The 18,185-nt window shown below is 42.4% G+C and overlaps 1 protein-coding gene across 3 annotated transcripts in view; it reads left to right on the forward strand.

Annotated features, from left to right (window-relative positions):
• c2cd3 (C2 domain containing 3 centriole elongation regulator) overlaps window positions 1–15,309 on the forward strand; it is a 149,694-nt gene extending 134,385 nt beyond the window's left edge. For all 3 annotated transcript variants that reach the window (XM_041199606.1, XM_041199608.1, XM_041199607.1), the window contains one exon: window positions 13,611–15,309. In XM_041199606.1, the coding sequence (XP_041055540.1) occupies window positions 13,611–13,751 (141 nt within the window). In that variant the 3' untranslated portion in view covers window positions 13,752–15,309. The remainder of the gene's footprint in view (window positions 1–13,610) is intronic.
• Window positions 15,310–18,185: the final 2,876 nt, after the last annotated feature.

Raw genomic sequence — 18,185 nt, forward strand, 5'->3', positions numbered from 1 at the left:
GCATACCTGTATTTGCTGCTGAATACATTGTCAATAAACTTAATGTTTCCATCCAAGAAGTGTCTGCAGATCAACTCTTTCAACAAAAGTAGCAACTTGGCCACTCTTACAACACCTTCACTCTTAACTTCACTTAACAGGACCTTTTCCAGGTTCCTGTCCTTTCTTTGACTCGAAGGATTCCGTCTCACTCCTTTGGCCTTGGAGCCTTTTGTTTCTTCTGGGAAATTTGCAATTCCCTCTCCCAGTGTCCAGTCTCTCTGAGGTCTTGGCTTCAAACTGAAACTTAAAACTGCTGTTTCTTTCGTTTTTCTGTGTCTCTCTGGTCCCCTGTTGCTGGGCAACAGCCCAATTCTTCTATCCTTGTTTGTTTATCATAACTTAAGTCATAAAACTCCTCATTAGAAATGCAAGTACCCTTTTAAAGTGAAACTAAAACTCAATTTGACCTTTCTTAACACAGATACAGAAATACAAATCAAACTTAAACGTTAAAGCTAAAACTCTAATCCTAACACCCAAAAGTATAACTTACTTAAATCCTCTATTTCCTAACAATATGTAGCAGGTGGGAATGAAAACTAAGTGGGAAGCAGTAAAAGGAATTGAGGGTGGGTGGGGGGGGAGCCTAGAGAATTGTGTATCAATTAGAAACTGCCTAGTTACTGATTCTTCTGGAACTTCACTCATTACTTCATCTCCATCAGGTACTAGACCTCACATGAGTGCTTTCTTACATATCGTAATCAAATCTCATTACCGCCTGTATCCCAGTACTTTTTTTCTCTTTGGGAAAACTTAGAAACCACAGTTTGGGTACTGGATTCAACTGAAGTGCTGCCAACATACACGTCATACATGTCTTCTAAACTTTTATGTCTTTACTATTTGCCTGCTGGTTCTCCGTTTCTTTAATTTTGTAGCTATGCCATTTGTTTAGTAAATCAAGTTAATATGGCACTTTTAAGCAAATTAAACATGGAGGAGATTGTTCTGTTAAATCAAGGCAAGCGTGGCTGCTTGGGCTATTTTTGAATTTTCCATATTTATCCCTTCTAATTGGCTTGGATTTTTATCTGGGCTTTCCCCTGTCCCAGCAGATTGCTTGGCTTTCTGATGGGGTGGGGAGTAATACGGAAACCATACAGTTGTGTGAGACTGCTAAATGGGCTAATGGGTCTTTTCCTGTCCATCATTGCTCATATCTAAATAGTATTGCTACTATCCACTTATATTTTGATGGAGAAGAAAAATCAATTGCCTTTCTCCAGTACAATTATTTTTAATGTACCTTCTGGGGAATACCTCTTGCAAGAACTTACACGTGAACATTTTGTCAGTCCTTAAGTGGTTGGTAAGCTACTGCTACTTTGCACTGGGGATTAAAAAAACATGTTTGTGCCAACTGTAAACTAAATTAAGTGCTCAAAATAACCTGGCTTTTTATGATGCGTGGCAGGCTCCTTCTGCTATGGTGGAAGATTATTATGCACTTTTCTTAGATTACTGGTTTCTTATTACACTATTCTGACGCACAATGTTCCATCAGTACTGTTTACTTCATTCAGGCTGCCCTTAAGGCTCACTGTTGCAATCATCTTTGTTATGAGATCACTACAGCAGGCAATATATTTTTAGCATGCAATAAACAGATTGTTTTTATACAGTTTTTTTCAACATTTACATTTATGATTTTATACACACTGGTCATGTATTAAATTCCAATAAAATGTAATTCCAGCAGTATAAACAATAAATGCTTTAAACCCTATATTTTAATCCACTGTCCCTGGGAGTCCTCAACATCAACTGCGGACCCCATGAAGTATCCTGCCATCAGGTCAACCATGGGCAAGGAAACCTTCTGCTAATTACCATGTACCGCCCCTCTCAGCTGATGAATCTGTACCCCTCCATGTTGAACACCACTTGGAGGAAGCACTGAGGGTGGCAAGGGCACAGAATGAACTCTGGGAGGGGGGCTTCAAAGCCCATCGGTAGGAGTGACCACCGCACAGTCCATGTAGAGACGAAGTCCCATCTTCACATTGAAGATACCCTCCTTCGTGTGTGGCACTACCACCGTGCTAAATGGGATACATTTTGAACATATCTAGCAACCCAAGACTGGGCATCCATGAAGCACTGTGGGCCATTAGCAGCAGCAGAACTGTACTCTACCTCAATCTGTAACCTCATAGCCCGGCATATCCTCCACTCAACCAGAGATCAACCCTGGTTCAATGAAGAATGTAGGAGGGCATGGCAGGAATAGCATCAGGCACACCTAACAATGAAGTGTCAACCTGGTGAAGCTACAACACAGGGCTACTTGCATGCCAAACAGTATAAGCAGCAAGTGATCAACATAGGTAAGCAATTCCAGAACCAATGGACAGGCCTAAGCTCTGCGTCCTGGGACATCCAGTGATGAATGGTCGTGGACAATTAAACAACTCACTGGAGGAGGAGGTTCCACAAGTGGCCCCATCCTCAGTGATGGGGGAGCCCAGCACATCAGTGCAAAAGATAAGGCTGAAGCACTCGCAACAATCTTCAGCCAGAAGTGCCAAGTGGATCAGCCATCTCGCCCTCCTCCGGAGGTCCCCAGCATCATAGATGCCAGTCTTCAGCCAATTCGATTCACTCCACATGATATCAAGAAATGGCTGAAGTCACTGGATACTGCAAAGGCTATGGGCTCTAACAACAATCTGCCAATAGCACTGCAACTTGTCTCCAGAACTTGCTGTGCCCCTAGCCAAGCTGTTCCAGTACAGTTACAGCACTGGCATCTTCTGGCAATGTGGAAAATTGTGCAGATATGTCCTGTACACAAAAAATAGGACAAATCCAACCTAGACAATTACTGCCCCATCAATCTACTCTGCATCAGTAAAGCACTGGAAGGAGTTAGCAACAGTGCTATCAAGCGGCACTTGCTTAGCAATAACCTGCTCTCTGATGCTCAGTTTGGGTTCCACCAGGGCCACTCATCTCCCAACCTCATTACAGACTTGGTTTAAACATGGACAAAAGAGCTGAACTCCAGAGGTGAGGTGAGAGTGACTGCCATTGACATCAAGACAGCATTTGACCGAGTGTGGCATCAAGGCGCCCTAGCAAAACTGGGGTCTGTGGGAATCGGGAAAACTCTCCACTGGTTGGAGTTGTACCTAGCACAAAGGAAAATGGTTGTGGTTATTGGAAGTCAATCAGCTCAGTTCCAGGACATCACTGCAGGAGTTCCTCAAGGTAGTGTTCTTGGCCCAACCATCTTCAGCTGCTTCATTAGTGACCTTCCTTCCATTATAAGGCCAGAAGTGCGGCTGTTTGCTGATGATTGCACAGTGTTCAGCTTCATTCGCGACTCATACTGAAGCAGTCAATGTCCAAATACAGCAAGATCTGGACAGTATCCAGGATTGGGCTGACAAGTGGCATGTAGCATTCATGCCACACAAGTGCTAGGCAATGACCATCTCCAACAACAGGGAATCTAACCATAGTCCCTTGACATTCAGTCGCTCTACCATCGCTTAATCCCCCACTTTCAACACCCTGGAGGTTATTTACCATTGACCAGAAACTGAACTTAACTAGCCACATAAATACTGTGGCTACAAGAGCAGGTCAGAGGCTAGGAATCCTGCAGCGAGTAACTCACCTGACTCCCCAAAGCCTGTCCACCTTCTACAAAGCACAAGTCAGGAGTGTGATAGAGAGTATTGCACTTGCCTGGATGCACTGCAGGAGCCCACCAAGCCTCCTTAGGCAGCACCTTCCAAACCCACAAGGGCAGCAGATACATGGGAACACCACCACCTGCAAGTTCCCCTCCAAGCCACACATCATCTTGACTTGGAGATATGTTGCTGTACCTTCACTGTTGCCAGGCCAAAACCTTGAAACTACCTCCCTAACACCACTTGGACTGCGGCGGTTCAAGAAGGCAGCTCACCACCACCTTCTCAAGGGCAATTAGGGATGGGCAATAAATGCTGGCCTAGCCAGCAACACCCATATCCCATTAGTGAATATTTTAAAAATTAACTGATTTGAGACATGCTGGAGGCTGGGGTGCTATAAATGGCTTGAATGATCCTGGGTTGAAAGAGATGGAATGGAGGCAAGGCACAAGCATCCCTGCTCCTAATTGTGATCCAGTAGCTGGTGACAGCATGTGTGTGGACACACTCCACTGCTTTTCCAAATGCTGTTAACTGGTTCAGTAGCCATGTAGTTGCAACGCTGTTCAACTGCTGGCTCTTGGCTGAGCATCTATTGCTCTACTTTGTGGCCTAGCTCTTTAAGCTGCTAACTCTCCCAGCAGCTCTCCTCTGTAGCTTCCTTTTTGCTTCTTTATTTGTTATCCCAGGTCTTAGCCTGCTCCCTTATTTTTGTTTAATTTTCAAGCTTCTTTTCTAAATTCTTTCACAGGATGTGGGTGTCACTGGCTAAGCTAGCATTTATTGCCCATCCCTAATTACCCTTGAGAAGGTGGTGGTGAGCTGCCTTCTTGAACCGCTACAGTCCATGTGCTGTAGGAACATCAACAGTGTTCTTAGGAAGGAAGTTCCAGGATTTTGACCCCACAACATGAAGGAACAGTGGCATAATTCCATGTCAGGATGGTGTGTGACTTAGAGGGGAACTTGCAGTTGATGGTGTTCCCATGCATCTGCTGCCCTTGTTCTTCTCTGTGGTAGAGGTTGTGGGTTTGCACGGTGCTGGCAAAGAAGCCATGGTGAGTTACTGTCGTGCATCTTGTAGCTTAAAAATACTGCTGCCTCTATGCGTCGATGGTGGAGGGAGTAAATGTTGAAGGTGGTGGATGGGATGCCAGTCAAACTGACTGCTTTGTCCTGGAAGGTGTCGAGCTCTTTGATATTTGTTGGAGCTGCACTCATCCAGGTAAGTGTAAAGTATTCCATCACACTCCTAACACATCCTTGCAGATGGCAGATAGGCTTTGTGCAGTCAGGAGGTGAGTTACTCTCCACAGAATTTCAAGTTTCTGATCTGCTTTTGTAGCGCAGTATTTTTATGGCTAGTCTAGTCCAGTTTCTGGTCAATGGTAACCTCCAGAATGTTGATAGTGGGGGATTCAGCGATGGTAATGCCACTGAATATCAAGGAGCGATGGTTAGATTCTCTCTTGTTGGAGATGGTCATTGCCTAGCACTTGTATGGCACAAATGTTACCTGACATTTATTAGCCCTAGCCTGAATATTGTCCAGGTCTTGCTGCATATGGACACAGACTGCTTTAGTGTCTGAGAAGCCATGAAAGATGCTGACCATTGTGCAGTCATCAGCGTACATTCCCAATTCTGGCCTTAATGATGGAAACGAGGTCATTGATGAAGCAGCTGAAGATGGTTGGGCCAAGGACACGACCCTGAAGAACTGCTGCAGTGATGTCCCGGAACTGAGATGATTGACTTCTAACAACCACAACCATTTACCGTTGTACTAGGTATGACTCCAACCAGTGGAGCATTTTCCCCTGATTTCCAGTTTTGCTAGGGCTCCTTTAACTCGGTTAAATGCTGCATTGATGTCAAGGGCAATCACTCTCGCCTCACCTCTGGATTCAGCTCTTTTGTCCATGTTTGAACCAAGGCTGTAATAAGGTCAGAAGTTAAATGATCCTGTCAGAACTAAATAGCGTCAGTGAGAAGGGTATTGTTAAGCAATTGTCGCTTGGTAGCACTGTTCATGACCTCTTCCACCACTTTGGTGATCAAGAGCAGACTGGGGCAGCAATTGGCTCGGTTGGATTTGTCCTTTCTGTGTACATGACATACCTGGGCAATTTTCCACATTGTCGGGTAGATGCAAGTGTTGTAGCTATATTGGGGGGCTAGGGGTGCGGCAAGTTCTGGAGCACAAGTCTTCAGTACTATTGCCAGAATGTTAACATGGCCCATAGCCTTTGTAGTATCCAGTGCCTTCAACTGTTTTTTGATATCACGCAGAGTGAATTAAATTGGCTGAAGACCAGCATCACTAATGCTGAGGACCTCGGATAGAGGCTGAGATGGATCATCCACCCAGCACTTCTGGCTGAAGATTGTCGCAAATGTTTCCTCCTTTTCTTTGGTACTGATGTGCTTGCCTCCATCATTGATGTTGAGGATATTTATGGTGCCTCCTCCTCTCCCTGTTAGTTGTTTAATTGTCCACCATCATCCATGACTGGATGTGCCAGGACTGCAGAGCTTACATCTGAACTGTTGTTTATGGGATCGCTTAGCTCTGTCTATCGCATGCTGCTTCTGCTGTTTGACATTCAAGTAATCCTGTGTTGTAGCTTCACCAGGTTGACACCTCATTTTTAGGTATGGCTGGTGCTACTCCTGGCTTGCCCTCCTAAACTCTTCACTTAACCAGGCTTGATGGTAATGGTACAGTGGGAGGTATGTCAGGCCATGAACTTGCAGGTTGTGACTGAATACACATCTGTTGATGCCCCGTAGCACCTCATGCATTGCAAGCTTTGAGTTGCTAGATCTGTTGGAAACCTGCCCCATTTAGCACAGTGGTAATGCCACACCACACGATGCAGGGTGTCTTCAATGCGAAGACAGGACTTCATCTCCACAAGGAATGTGTGGTGGTCACTCCCACAATGCTGTCATAGTCAGATGCAAATACTGCAGATAGATTGGTGAGGATGAGTTCTAGTAGCTTTTTCCCCCTTGTTGGTTCCCTCACTACTTCCTGCAGACCCAGTCTAGCAGCTATATCCTTCAGGACTCAGCCAGCTTTGTTAGTTGTTGTGCTACCGAGCCACCCTTAGTGATGGTCATTGAAGCCTCCCCACCCAGATTCTGGGCCACATCCTGTGCCCTTGCCACCCTCAGTGCTTCTTGCAATTTATATTCAACATGGAGTACTGATTCATCAGTTGATAGAGGGCAGTTGGTGGTAATCAGCAGGAGGTTTCCTTGCCCATATTTGACCTGATGCTGTGTGACTTCATAGGGTCCAGAGTCTATGTTGACTTCCAGCTGTATACTACACTGCTGCTATATCTGGTGGGTCTGTCCTGCAGTGGGACAGGACCTACCCCAGAGATGGTGATGGTGGTAAGTTTTAGCTTCATCAGTAGTCATTGAAAGATTTCCGAGCTTTCAAGTTTCAGGGAGTATCTGTTTGTTTTATCACTTATGGAACTTAGTTTTGGCATGTGTTTTATGCAGCTTTCAATGTTATAAAATAAAATTAACAGTTTGTGTTTGAAAACATTTATTTTGAAAAAAAGGCAGTTCACCTTCATCTGTTCAAGGGCAATTAGGGATGGGCAATAAATGTTGGCCTAGCCAGTGACGTCCACATCCCATGAACAAATAAGATAAAGTTAAGTATGACTATGTTCGGCCATAAGGTATGAATTAACTGTGACTATATCAGGCTGTTGCTTGACAGGTTTGTGGGACAGCTCTCCCAATTTTGCCACAAGCCCCCAAAGGAGAACTTTACAGGGTCCACAGGGCTGGGTACGCCATTGTCATTTCCAGCGCCGTCAATGCTGGACAGTCAAGCCGGTTTCATTCCTTTCAGCTTTCCCTTGCAAACCCATTCATCTATTTCTTCCTATGACTTACCATAAGTTACGTCAAAGGAGATCCACTGGTATTTTAAATATGTTGACTTGTGTTGAACAAGGAACCTAATGTTAAATTGCCAATTTTTCAATTAATAAAAATACATTGAAGTGTAGCCATATCAGGCACAAGTCCTAATCTGACTAAAGTGTTTGAAGTTACAGGTACACAGGATTACAACATTTATATAATGCTCTAATGATCAATTTTCTGTGTGACTTCATTGTGCCACACTAAAAGCTGATAAGATATGATTGTGACATTCAGTTAAAAATTAATTTCCATTGGAAATCATGAACAATGTGCAGAAGACATCTCTGAATAAATTTTTAAAACTATGTGCTAATAATCAATACAAAAGTTCCCCTTTTAAATCGGTAATTTGTTCTTAAGTAGCTGATCTCGCCCAATGTGACAATTGCTGCACTACATCTGGCATCACTGCCAATTTGAATATGGTGGGGACTGGAGAGGGAGCACAGAAGAATTAGACAAGGTTCCCACTGCTGATGGCTATTGGACAAGGAGAGGATCCAGGTTGACTATCATCCCCCCCAATGTTGAATCGTTATCGTTTTCTGTCACTTGCTATCTAAGCGCCTTAAACGTGAAAAGAATTTGTGGAGGGTGGGGGATGGAATAGTCTTAAAGAAGCAATATTTGTTCACCATCAGAAAAAGTAGAAGATAAATTGTATTTTGTGAAATTGTTACTGTTCCCCATTCCTTAAGTCGCTGAAATAATTTATCAGAGAAAACTCTTAGTTTGCACACGATTTGAGGATGAGGATATCGCGTTTATCTGTTTCGCTTCGTAGCCTTTACAGACATAAAGGTCACACGTTGATAATTAGAACCAGTTGCAGCCAGCTTGTTTTGAAGGCTAAGATGTCATCAGCTGTTCTGCTGGTTGAAGCCAATTTTTTTTTTTTTTTTGCAACAGTCAGCTGATCAGAAAGGTAGTCAGGACATAGGGAGGGAAAGAAACCGAGTTTGCTGATGACTCTTGCTGCTTTCTGTTCTGCAAGCTAGTTATTCACTTTATGTAAAATGTAATTGGAAACATGATAACTAGTATAATTAAACTCCATATGGTTTAACAAAAGTAAAACTTGGGATAATTTTAAATTCTACAAAAATATGCGTACCATCTTCAGCTGAATTTATATCAAGCCAAACATGAGTGATTTTTTTTTTGGTTTAAAAATGGTTTCTATTGTGTTTTCAGCATTGAATTTTGTTGAGGACACTTCATTATGCAATCATTCATAATTTGAATATTTTAAGACAAATTAAAATGAATGAAAAATGTGGGTTAAGATCACATTACTTCATGAATTTGTGTTGTTAAATATTTTTTTTTATCAGTATTCACTTGAAATAAGCAAGGCAGATATTGTTTTATCCCAGTGTTGCTTTGTTATAACTGTGTTCTATTTTCATGTACTTTTTTTAAACTTCAAGTCAGGATGATATGGTGACTTGGAGAGAAAGTTGAAGTTGATGGTATTCCCAAGCGCCAGGTTCCTTTTTCCTTCTGAGTGGAGATGATAGCAAGTTTGGAAAGTGCTCCAAAGAAGCCTTGGTGACTTGTTGTAATGTAACTTGTAGATAGTGCACTATAGCCACTGTACACAGAGGGAATGAATTTTTAAGCTGATGGATGGTTTGAGCATCAGGGGACAACTTTGTCCTGTATCGTGTCAAGTTTCTTGAATGTTGTTGCACTTGTGAGCATTCAGGCAAGTGGAGGGTATTACATCCTTATAGGTAGTAGAGAGGTTTTGGGAAGTCAGAAGGCGAGGCATTCACTGCAGAATACACAGCCAGTAGTCACAGTATTTATGTGGCTAGACTGTTGAGTTTCTGGTTGATGGTGACACCCCCAGGATGTTGATGGTGGGTGACTCAGTAATGATAATGCCACGAATATCATGGGGAGGGAGTTAAACACTCTCTCATTGAAGGTTATCAGTGCCTAACACTTGTGTAGTGAGCATATTATGTGCCACTTGACAGCCCAAGTCTGTTATAAATCGATGTTGTAGGGGTCGTACTGCATTGGGCATGGAATGCTTCGTTATCTGCAGAGCACTGTTCAATCATCAGTGAACCGCCCCACTCCTGATTTTATGATGAGGGAAAGATATTAATGGAACAGCTGAAGATAGTTGGACCTAGGATGCTGCCCTGATAAATTCTTGTTACAATTTCTTAGGGACAAAAGATTTGGTCTCCAAAAACTTCTACCTTCTTTGTGCTAGGTATGACAGCAGTCACTGGGGAGTTTTCTCCCTGATCCCCATCGTGTTCAGTTTTAATAGGGATTCTTGGTGTTGCTGCCTAGATGTCAAGAGCAGTCAGTCTGATCTCGTCTCTGAATTCAGCTGTTGTGTCCACATTTGAACACAAACTGTTACAAGGTCTGAAACCAAGCCTGGTCCTGGAGAATACAAACTGAGCATTGGTGAGAATTGCTGAGTTTAAAGCCACAGATGGAGACAGTGAATGATCACCTAATTCCCTCCAGACTAAAGCTAGTGGATGCTTTTTCAATATAAACTATTAGCTCATTAAACCCACTCCATTAACTTGATGGTGAAACCTAAAATCCCATTTACTTCCCCCTGTGAAAATGTCACCTCTTAAAACAAGAAAGATTTCTGGCCAGTTCAGAAAAATCACAGTGCAGAAGAGACCCTTTGGCCCATCGAGCCTGCACCGACACATGAGAAACACCTGACCTACCTACCTAATCCCATTTACCAGCACTTGGCCCGTAGCCTTGAATGTTAAGACGTGCCAGGTGCTCACCCAGGTACTTTTTAAAAGAAGTGAGGTAACCTGCCTCCATCACCCTCCCAGGTAGCGCCACCCTCTGGGTAAAAAAGATTTTCCTCACATCCCCCCTAAACCTCCTGCCCCTCACCTTGAACTTGTGTCCCTTCGTGACTGACCCTTCAACTAAGGGGAACAGCTGCTCGCTATCCACTCTGTCCATGCCCCTCATAATCTTGTACATCTTGTATTAGAAGTTTCTCTTCAGCTCCTCAAGGCAAACAGGCTACAAGAGACCAAATTTTCCCATGACTCATTAAAACCTCAACTAACCACCAACTTGAACTGCAAAGGTCCTCTTTTTCCAGAAACTTGTCAAGTTTCCTTTTAACTTATTATAACAGCCTTGTACTCAGCAATTTGTTCCAGTGAGTAATGAACCTAAGTGATCTGGCCCAAAGTATACGTATTTATATTGCATCTGGCTTATCAACCTACCTAATCTAAGGAAGTGAATTATGAAAATGGTGTTCTAAACTCATATTTCATTTTCCTTCCTGTCCTCTATTTCTTCACTGCTAATGACTTGCCTAATCTCTGTTATAACCCAGAATTAATTGATTTTCAGTCACATGCATCTTTTGGCTGGCACTCTAGGTCCAAGCTCTTTAATATGGTCTCTCTTGCTTTGGACTTCCTTGGGCAATACACTATTCTCTCCTCCCAGTCCCTTCTACCCTGTCGCCCACCCCGCCCCCCTCAATACCTAACCAAGCTCCTCATTACACCACTGTCTTCCTTCTCTCCTGTCGCCGTCCCAGGCTTTAATTACCTTGAACAAGCCTAGTTACCCTCTATGCTGCGCTCATTATGCTCCAATGGATGCATCACAGTACCTGTTACTGCCTCCTAATAAATAGTCATGTTTTGGAGGCTTATCCTCTTGTTCCCTCGACTCCCCTGTTGGGCTCAAAGCATTCTGTCCCACTTGCCCCACCCATTACTGCTCCCTAGGCACTATCGGCAGAAGAATGAATACAGCCCCCATCTACATTTTTGGCTGAAATGTCCACTCGCTTGTGAACAAGCTCCTTGCTATCAGTGAGCTTATTGTGGATGATTGCATTAATATCCTAGCTTTGAATGAAACTTAGATCAAAGATGGCAAAACCTTGATGTTTAACAAAGCCTACCTACCTGGCTAGACTTTCCAACACCTGATCCATCCAAATTGCTGTCGTGGCAGCCAAAGTTTTAAATCATCAATTAAAAGCTGAGCCTCTGCCTCTAATCCTCTGGTATGTTCTCTTGTTCCAACCCTCTCAGCTCCTCTAAGCCTTCATCTATTTGTCCTTCCTTTAACAAGCTCAATGCCAAATTTCTCCCCAATATATCTGTATTTTTGCTCTTTCAGCTTAGCCCTTGTCGAACAACTGCAGACCTTATTGATTTCAACTTGCATCTCATCTCTCCATGCCCATTTGCTTCCAAATTCACCACTCTCCTTAATGCACTCCCTCTATATAAACCCTCCAGTCCATATTCACAACTATCCCTTTGTCCAAACCATCTACATGAGCTCCCAATCTCTCTGGCCTTGCTCACTAATGAGGCCAACTCTGTCCACTTCCCAAATCCCTCTTTCCGCCCCACTTCCTTCAACATTTGCTCTTAACATAAGTCTCTAAGCTGCATACAGCCGCACTCTCAAACTCCTAGCCGCCTCATCGTTGGCCCACAAAGCATCATGATATCTCTTGATTTGCTCAACCTTAGCAAAACTTTCACTCACTCCCATCCTGGCAATTCCCCCACCCTCACCCCTTCGAATACAAGGAGCTCAAGTTTGAACAAACGTACCTAACAATCCTCTGCCAAATCTGCAGCTAGTGTAGGGTCACTTTGGAGAGCAGCTAACTTCAGGCTCCTTTTCTGCACTACCAAACTCCTCTTCGTCCTCACTTTCAAAAAGTATGTGATGCTTGTAGATTTCTTCATTTCTGAGGGAGAGGCATTCGTTCATTAAATTCAATCGTTCTGATGCCTTCCATTCTCCTCCCTCAGTAAACCTCAGTTCATCCAAACTTTGCTGCAGACACCAAATCGAAATGATCACTGCCTCTATCCTCATTCATCTACAATGGTTCTCAACCCTGTAATGCCTTATATTAAAAATTCTCAGCCTTGTGTTTAAATTTCTCCATGACTTCTCCAACCCTTATCTCTTATAGCCTCTTTCAGTCCGAAAACCCCATAAACTTTCTACTTCTCTGACTGTGGCCTTTTGTGCATTTCCCCATACTTTTCTTCACCATTGGAGGCTGTCTCTTCAGCTACCTAGGTCCCAACCTGTGGAATTGTGTTAATCTTCCAGGAAATTCTCCTTTGCTGCCAAAAATGCACCTTAACCAATTTATCAAGACTTGCCCCTTACTTTCCCATCACAAGTTTCCTTCTGAACTTTCCCTTCCCTTGCAATTTAAAGATATTGTAGCTGAATTAAAATAGAATACGAAAGGTGAGAAGACTCCCGTTTGTAGGAGGAATGATGCTTGAACCAACCCCTTGTCAGTTCTGGTGTGTTTGTGTAAAATAGCATTCTGACTCAGAAGGCATTGACTCCCTTGACAGAATTCAAAGCATTGGTCCCCACACTGCAACCAATACACTTACCTGTTGCTGTGTGGTATTCGTTCCAAGGTACAATAACCACATCCCAGAAACTGCCTTGGCCGATGACCAATCCATGGGAGGATGAACAGCCAATATTGCAGCTGATGAAGTGATTTTAGCTTTTCAATATTCTGAAGACTGAGAAGAGTAAAATTGACAGAAGAACTTTTCCAGTTGATCATTAGCACTATAACACACACAACTTGATGTGAAGTAGAGTGACTTTAATTGACCTGCTCCTGTAGAGCACTTACATTATAGAGTGCAGTAGCCACTAACCTGCAGAGCAGAGATGGCGTAATATACTAATGTTTCTATTAAAAGATACTGGCCTAGGCTTTTTCACTTTTGTACTTGGCCCCCTTCAATTTTCTTTAATGGATGGAAAATTTCTAGCTGGTAATCATGGAGTTGGAAAAGCTGCAGTAGATTTTGATCTAAATGTTAATTTAATCACAAGTTATGAGAATTGCTAAGAGAAGAAAAGCACCCTTATTGGTTTTGAATTCACCTTTTGAAAATGTTTTCTCGCTTTTTTTCTTTTCAGAGTGAAGTTTCAAGTTTGACTAGAACTGGTTCTCGCCGTAGCAATCGTCAAAAACCAAGATTAGCAGCAACAGAATTACCTAAAGAAGAAACTGAAAGAATTGCTAAAATTTTTGCAGGACGTTTTGTAGAAAAAAGCTGAAAGAAGTATTTTACAGTTAATATTTTATAAGTAGTAACATAATTCACACATAAATTACCCTGGCAGTTAATGCTGCATGTAGACTCTCAAGCTGCTTACCACGGGAACCTGAACAATGAATGCAATGAAGTATGTTACCACTAATACTTTTTACTCCTAGAAACAAAATACATAACTCATTTGCACCTACATGTCTATTCAGCCCATTTGATCCATCAGCCCTCTTTTCTCATGTACCCGACTGTGGAGAGATTCTACTTGAGGTAGACATGCAAGCTTTGAGTTTCCATCCTCCACATTACTCATTGGAATTTATCCTCCTTGTCCCATAGCAGTGTAAATGATGTGCACGACAGTCCAGAACAGAAGATACTGGGGCAGTGTAAATCACACAGCAGATGTGTGCAAAATATTGTCTTTTCCACATTCTCTACTTCATAAAGCACTGACATAATAAAGTGGCAACACTTATTTCAATGCAATGATTTCATTACCCACTTGTAAAATTTTTGGATCGTGATAGTTCTGGCACGCATGATCAGTATAAGGGTCCAAATTGCAGAAGCAACCTATTCTTTAACAGCACTCAACAATGAAATTTTGTTTTTAAGTGTCTATGGCCTTGTCTATACAGGCTTCTTCTGCTTGAACTGCGAACAATCCCACTCATGAATTGCAAAAATCTCAGTAAGTGGACCAAATAAATCTTGGAATAAACAAATCTTATCTGATGGGAAAAGATAGCATTGCATTGAAGTAAGTGCTGTTATGGTATTAGTCCAGTGTATAATATAGAAATGAAGTTGTCCAACAGATTATGTCTGCCAGTTTCGGGGTGAACTGGTCAGAGGCCAGCAATGAGTAATTTTTTTAATCCACTTTGCAATATAATTATATTGGTTCTGGATGCAGTTTCAGAACTGCTGTTTGATTTGCAGGGTCCAGGAACAAATTGACCAAATGGGCGCTACCTTCTTCAAACCTCTAACCCAGTTAGTTTGTTTATTTGTGAAGTAGCTGTACAATATTTTTTACATTGTTATATTGGATCCCTGGGGTGAGGCCACTGTTTGTCTGCTCCCATAGCATATGCCCACAAAAACAACTTGTCTCTCCTTGTACTGCAATTCTAGTATGAACTTGCATTGTTAATCTATACCATACTTGTTTGGTCTTTAAGTACTGTATAAAGGAAAGGGAAAGATGACTCAATAGTTTTCAGATTCATATTTGATAATATTTTTGTAGTGCAAACAGAAAACAAATTGGACCATTAGTAATAAGCTGTTAACAGGTATTTCTAAATAAGATTTGGTCTGATAATGTGTGCTGTCTAAAAGTACACAGTAAAAAATCAAAGGGCAGCTTTGCACACACTTCCATGTACATGGTTAAGAGGATTTCATTCAGTTGCCATTGTTTTAATGTATTTTGTATTTGTGTGGAATTCTATAAATCTTGTAACGGAAGCTACTAAATTTCAACATTCTTTTGTATCAGTCAGAATTATGTCTGTGGTTTTTCAAAAAAATGTTACAGTACAGTAATAAATTATATTTTCAACATGGTCCTTTTTTGTCTTTGTGGCAGTTCATCTGGTTGAGCAAAACAATTTGGAACACCTTGCTGTTCTTTTTGGCTTCCTTTTGTGATATGTCAGTAAGGTAAAAAGTATGCTTTGTGTTGCAATTACCAAAATTCACCATTTTTTTTAAAGAAGTCTGTTATATAACTTCAGTGCAATTAATTACTCCACCCTTTGTTCTGCAAGAGTACCCCCAATCTTTACAATTGTGCAGCAAATTAATCCACACAGTTAATTAGTTCTTGTCACCTCGGGGCATTGTAGCAAATATATTGGGATATAGATTTATATGTACGACTCCTCTCGTATTGAATTTCTTACCTTCACTTCAGAATTCCGTCATCTGATTTCATTTGAGTTTCTGATCTTGGTTGATTAGAAGAGAGATGCTTTACCATGACAAGGTAAAAAAGAAATCAGAGGATCTGTTGACCTAGCCCCTTGTGCATCTAATAGTATTAATAGATGCCTTATAAATAAGTTGTTTTCAATGTTTGGATCCATGGAAGCAAAATATATAGCCTAATGGGGCACTGCAGGTGTGAGTGGTACAGTACACTGAGAAAAGTTTGTGCATTAGTGGATATCACCAATTCCTTGAAAGACAACGGAAGAATGTCCAGGTAGGTAATTGCATGCTGCAAAATACAATTGGAGCCAACACCCAGAGCATGTCTGTCTTTGCAATTCAAGTTTCCTTGGTGGTGTTCAGCAAGCTATGCTTTATATCAGTGGGCTGAAACCAATGGTTAAGTTTTAAAAGACTGAACAACAGCATGATGCTGGAGAAATAGTAGTGGGGAACAAAGAAATGGCGGAGGAACTGAATAGGTACTTTGCGTCAGTCTTCACAGTGGAAGACACGACTGACATCCCCAAAGTTCAAGAGAGTCGGGGGGCAGAGGTGAGTATGGGGGCCATTACCAAGGAGAAGGTGCTAGGAAAACTGAAAGGTTTGAAGGTGGATAAATCACCTGGACTAGATGGATTACACCCCAGAGTTCTGAAGGAGATAATGGAGGCGTTAGTGTTGATCTTTCATGAATCATTGGAGTCGGAGGGTCCCAGAGGACTGGAAAATGGCTAATGTAACCCCCCCCCGTTTAAGAAGGGAGTGAGGCAAAAGACGGGAAATTACAGGCCGATTAGCCTGACCTCAGTCGTTGGTTAGATTTTAGAGTCCATCATTAAGGATAAGATTTCAGAATACTTGGAAGTGCATGGTAAAATTGGGCAAAGTCAGCATGGTTTCATCAAGGGGAGGTCATGCCTGACAAATCTGTTAGAATTCTTTGAGGAGGTAATGAGTAGGTTAGACAAAGGAGAGCCAATGGATGTTATATACTTGGACTTCCAGAAGGCCTTTGACAAGGTGCCGCACAGAAGGCTGCTCAGTAAGATAAGAGCCCATTGTGTTAGAGGCAAGGTACTAGCATGGATAGAAGATTGGCTGTCTGGCAGGAGGCAGAGAGTGGGGATAAGGGGGTCCTTCTCAGGATGGCGGCCAGTGACTAGTGGAGTTCCGCAGGGGTCAGTTTGGGACAACTTTTCACTTCATACATTAATGATCTAGATGAAGGAACTGAGGGCATCCTGGCTAAGTTTGCAAATGATACAAAGATAGGTGGAGGGACAGGTAGTATTGAGGGGCCGGGGAGGCTGCAGAAGGATTTGGACAGGTTAGGAGAATGGGCAAAGAAGTGGCAGATGGAATTCAACGTGGGCAAGTGTGAGGTCATGCACTTTGGTAGGAAGAATAGACTTATCTAAATGGGGAGAGAATTCAGAAATCTGGAGTCCTAGTCCAGGATTCTCTTAAGGTTAACTTGCAGGTTGAGTCAGTAGTTAAGAAGGCAAATGCAATGTTGGCATTTATTTCGAGAGGACTAGAATATAAGCTTTATATTGTGAGCAATTTTGGGCCCCGTGTCTCAGGAAGGATGTTCTGGCCCTGGAGAGGGTCCAGAGGAGGTTCATGAGAATGATCCCAGGAATGAAAGGCTTAGCATATGAGGAACATTTGAGGACTCTGTGTCTATACTCGATGGAGTTTAGAAGGGTGAGGGGGGATCTGATTGAAAGTTATAGAATAGTGAAAGGCCTGGATAGAGTGGACGTGGGGAAGATGTTTCCATTAGTAGGAGAGACTAGGACCCGAGGGCACAGCCTCAGAGTAAAGAGAAGGCCTTTTAGAACAGAGATGAGGATAAACTTCTTTAGCTAGAGAGTGGTGAATCTATGGAATTCATTGCCACAGAAGGCTGTGGAGGCCAGGTCATTGAGTGTATTTAAGACTGAGGTAGATAGGTTCTTGATTGGTAAGGGGAACAAAGGTTACATGGAGAAGGCGGGAGAATGGGGTTGAGAAACTTATCAGTCATGATTGAATGTTGGAGCAGACTCGATGGGCCGAATGGCCTAATTTCTTCTCCTGTCTTATGGTCTTATTTCAGTGACTTAAACAGACACATTTAAGGCTGGGATAGAGTCATAGGCCCTCAGGTATTCAAGGCATATGGGGAGTGGGCAAGAAAGTTGAGTTGAAGTCCAAGATCAGCCATGATTGTATTGAATAACAGAACAGGTACAATAGGCCATATGGTCTACTCCTACTCCTATTTCTTGTGTTGTTGTATTGAACGCAATCACTTTTGACTGGACCCTGGCTGAGTAGGGCACTCTTCCAGCCATAATCTAATCATTTCTAAACCATGAACCTGGAATCAGTTTGCTATGACCATGGACAGTTTGTGAGAGGGGAATAATGTGATGAGCCAACTAACCCTATTTGTGTTAAGAAACCTTTTCTCAAGGTCAGTGAGAACAGAAAAAGATGCAGAAAAACAAGG

Source organism: Carcharodon carcharias, chromosome 11 (genome assembly GCF_017639515.1).
Source record: "Carcharodon carcharias isolate sCarCar2 chromosome 11, sCarCar2.pri, whole genome shotgun sequence".
Lineage (NCBI taxonomy): Eukaryota > Metazoa > Chordata > Chondrichthyes > Lamniformes > Lamnidae > Carcharodon > Carcharodon carcharias.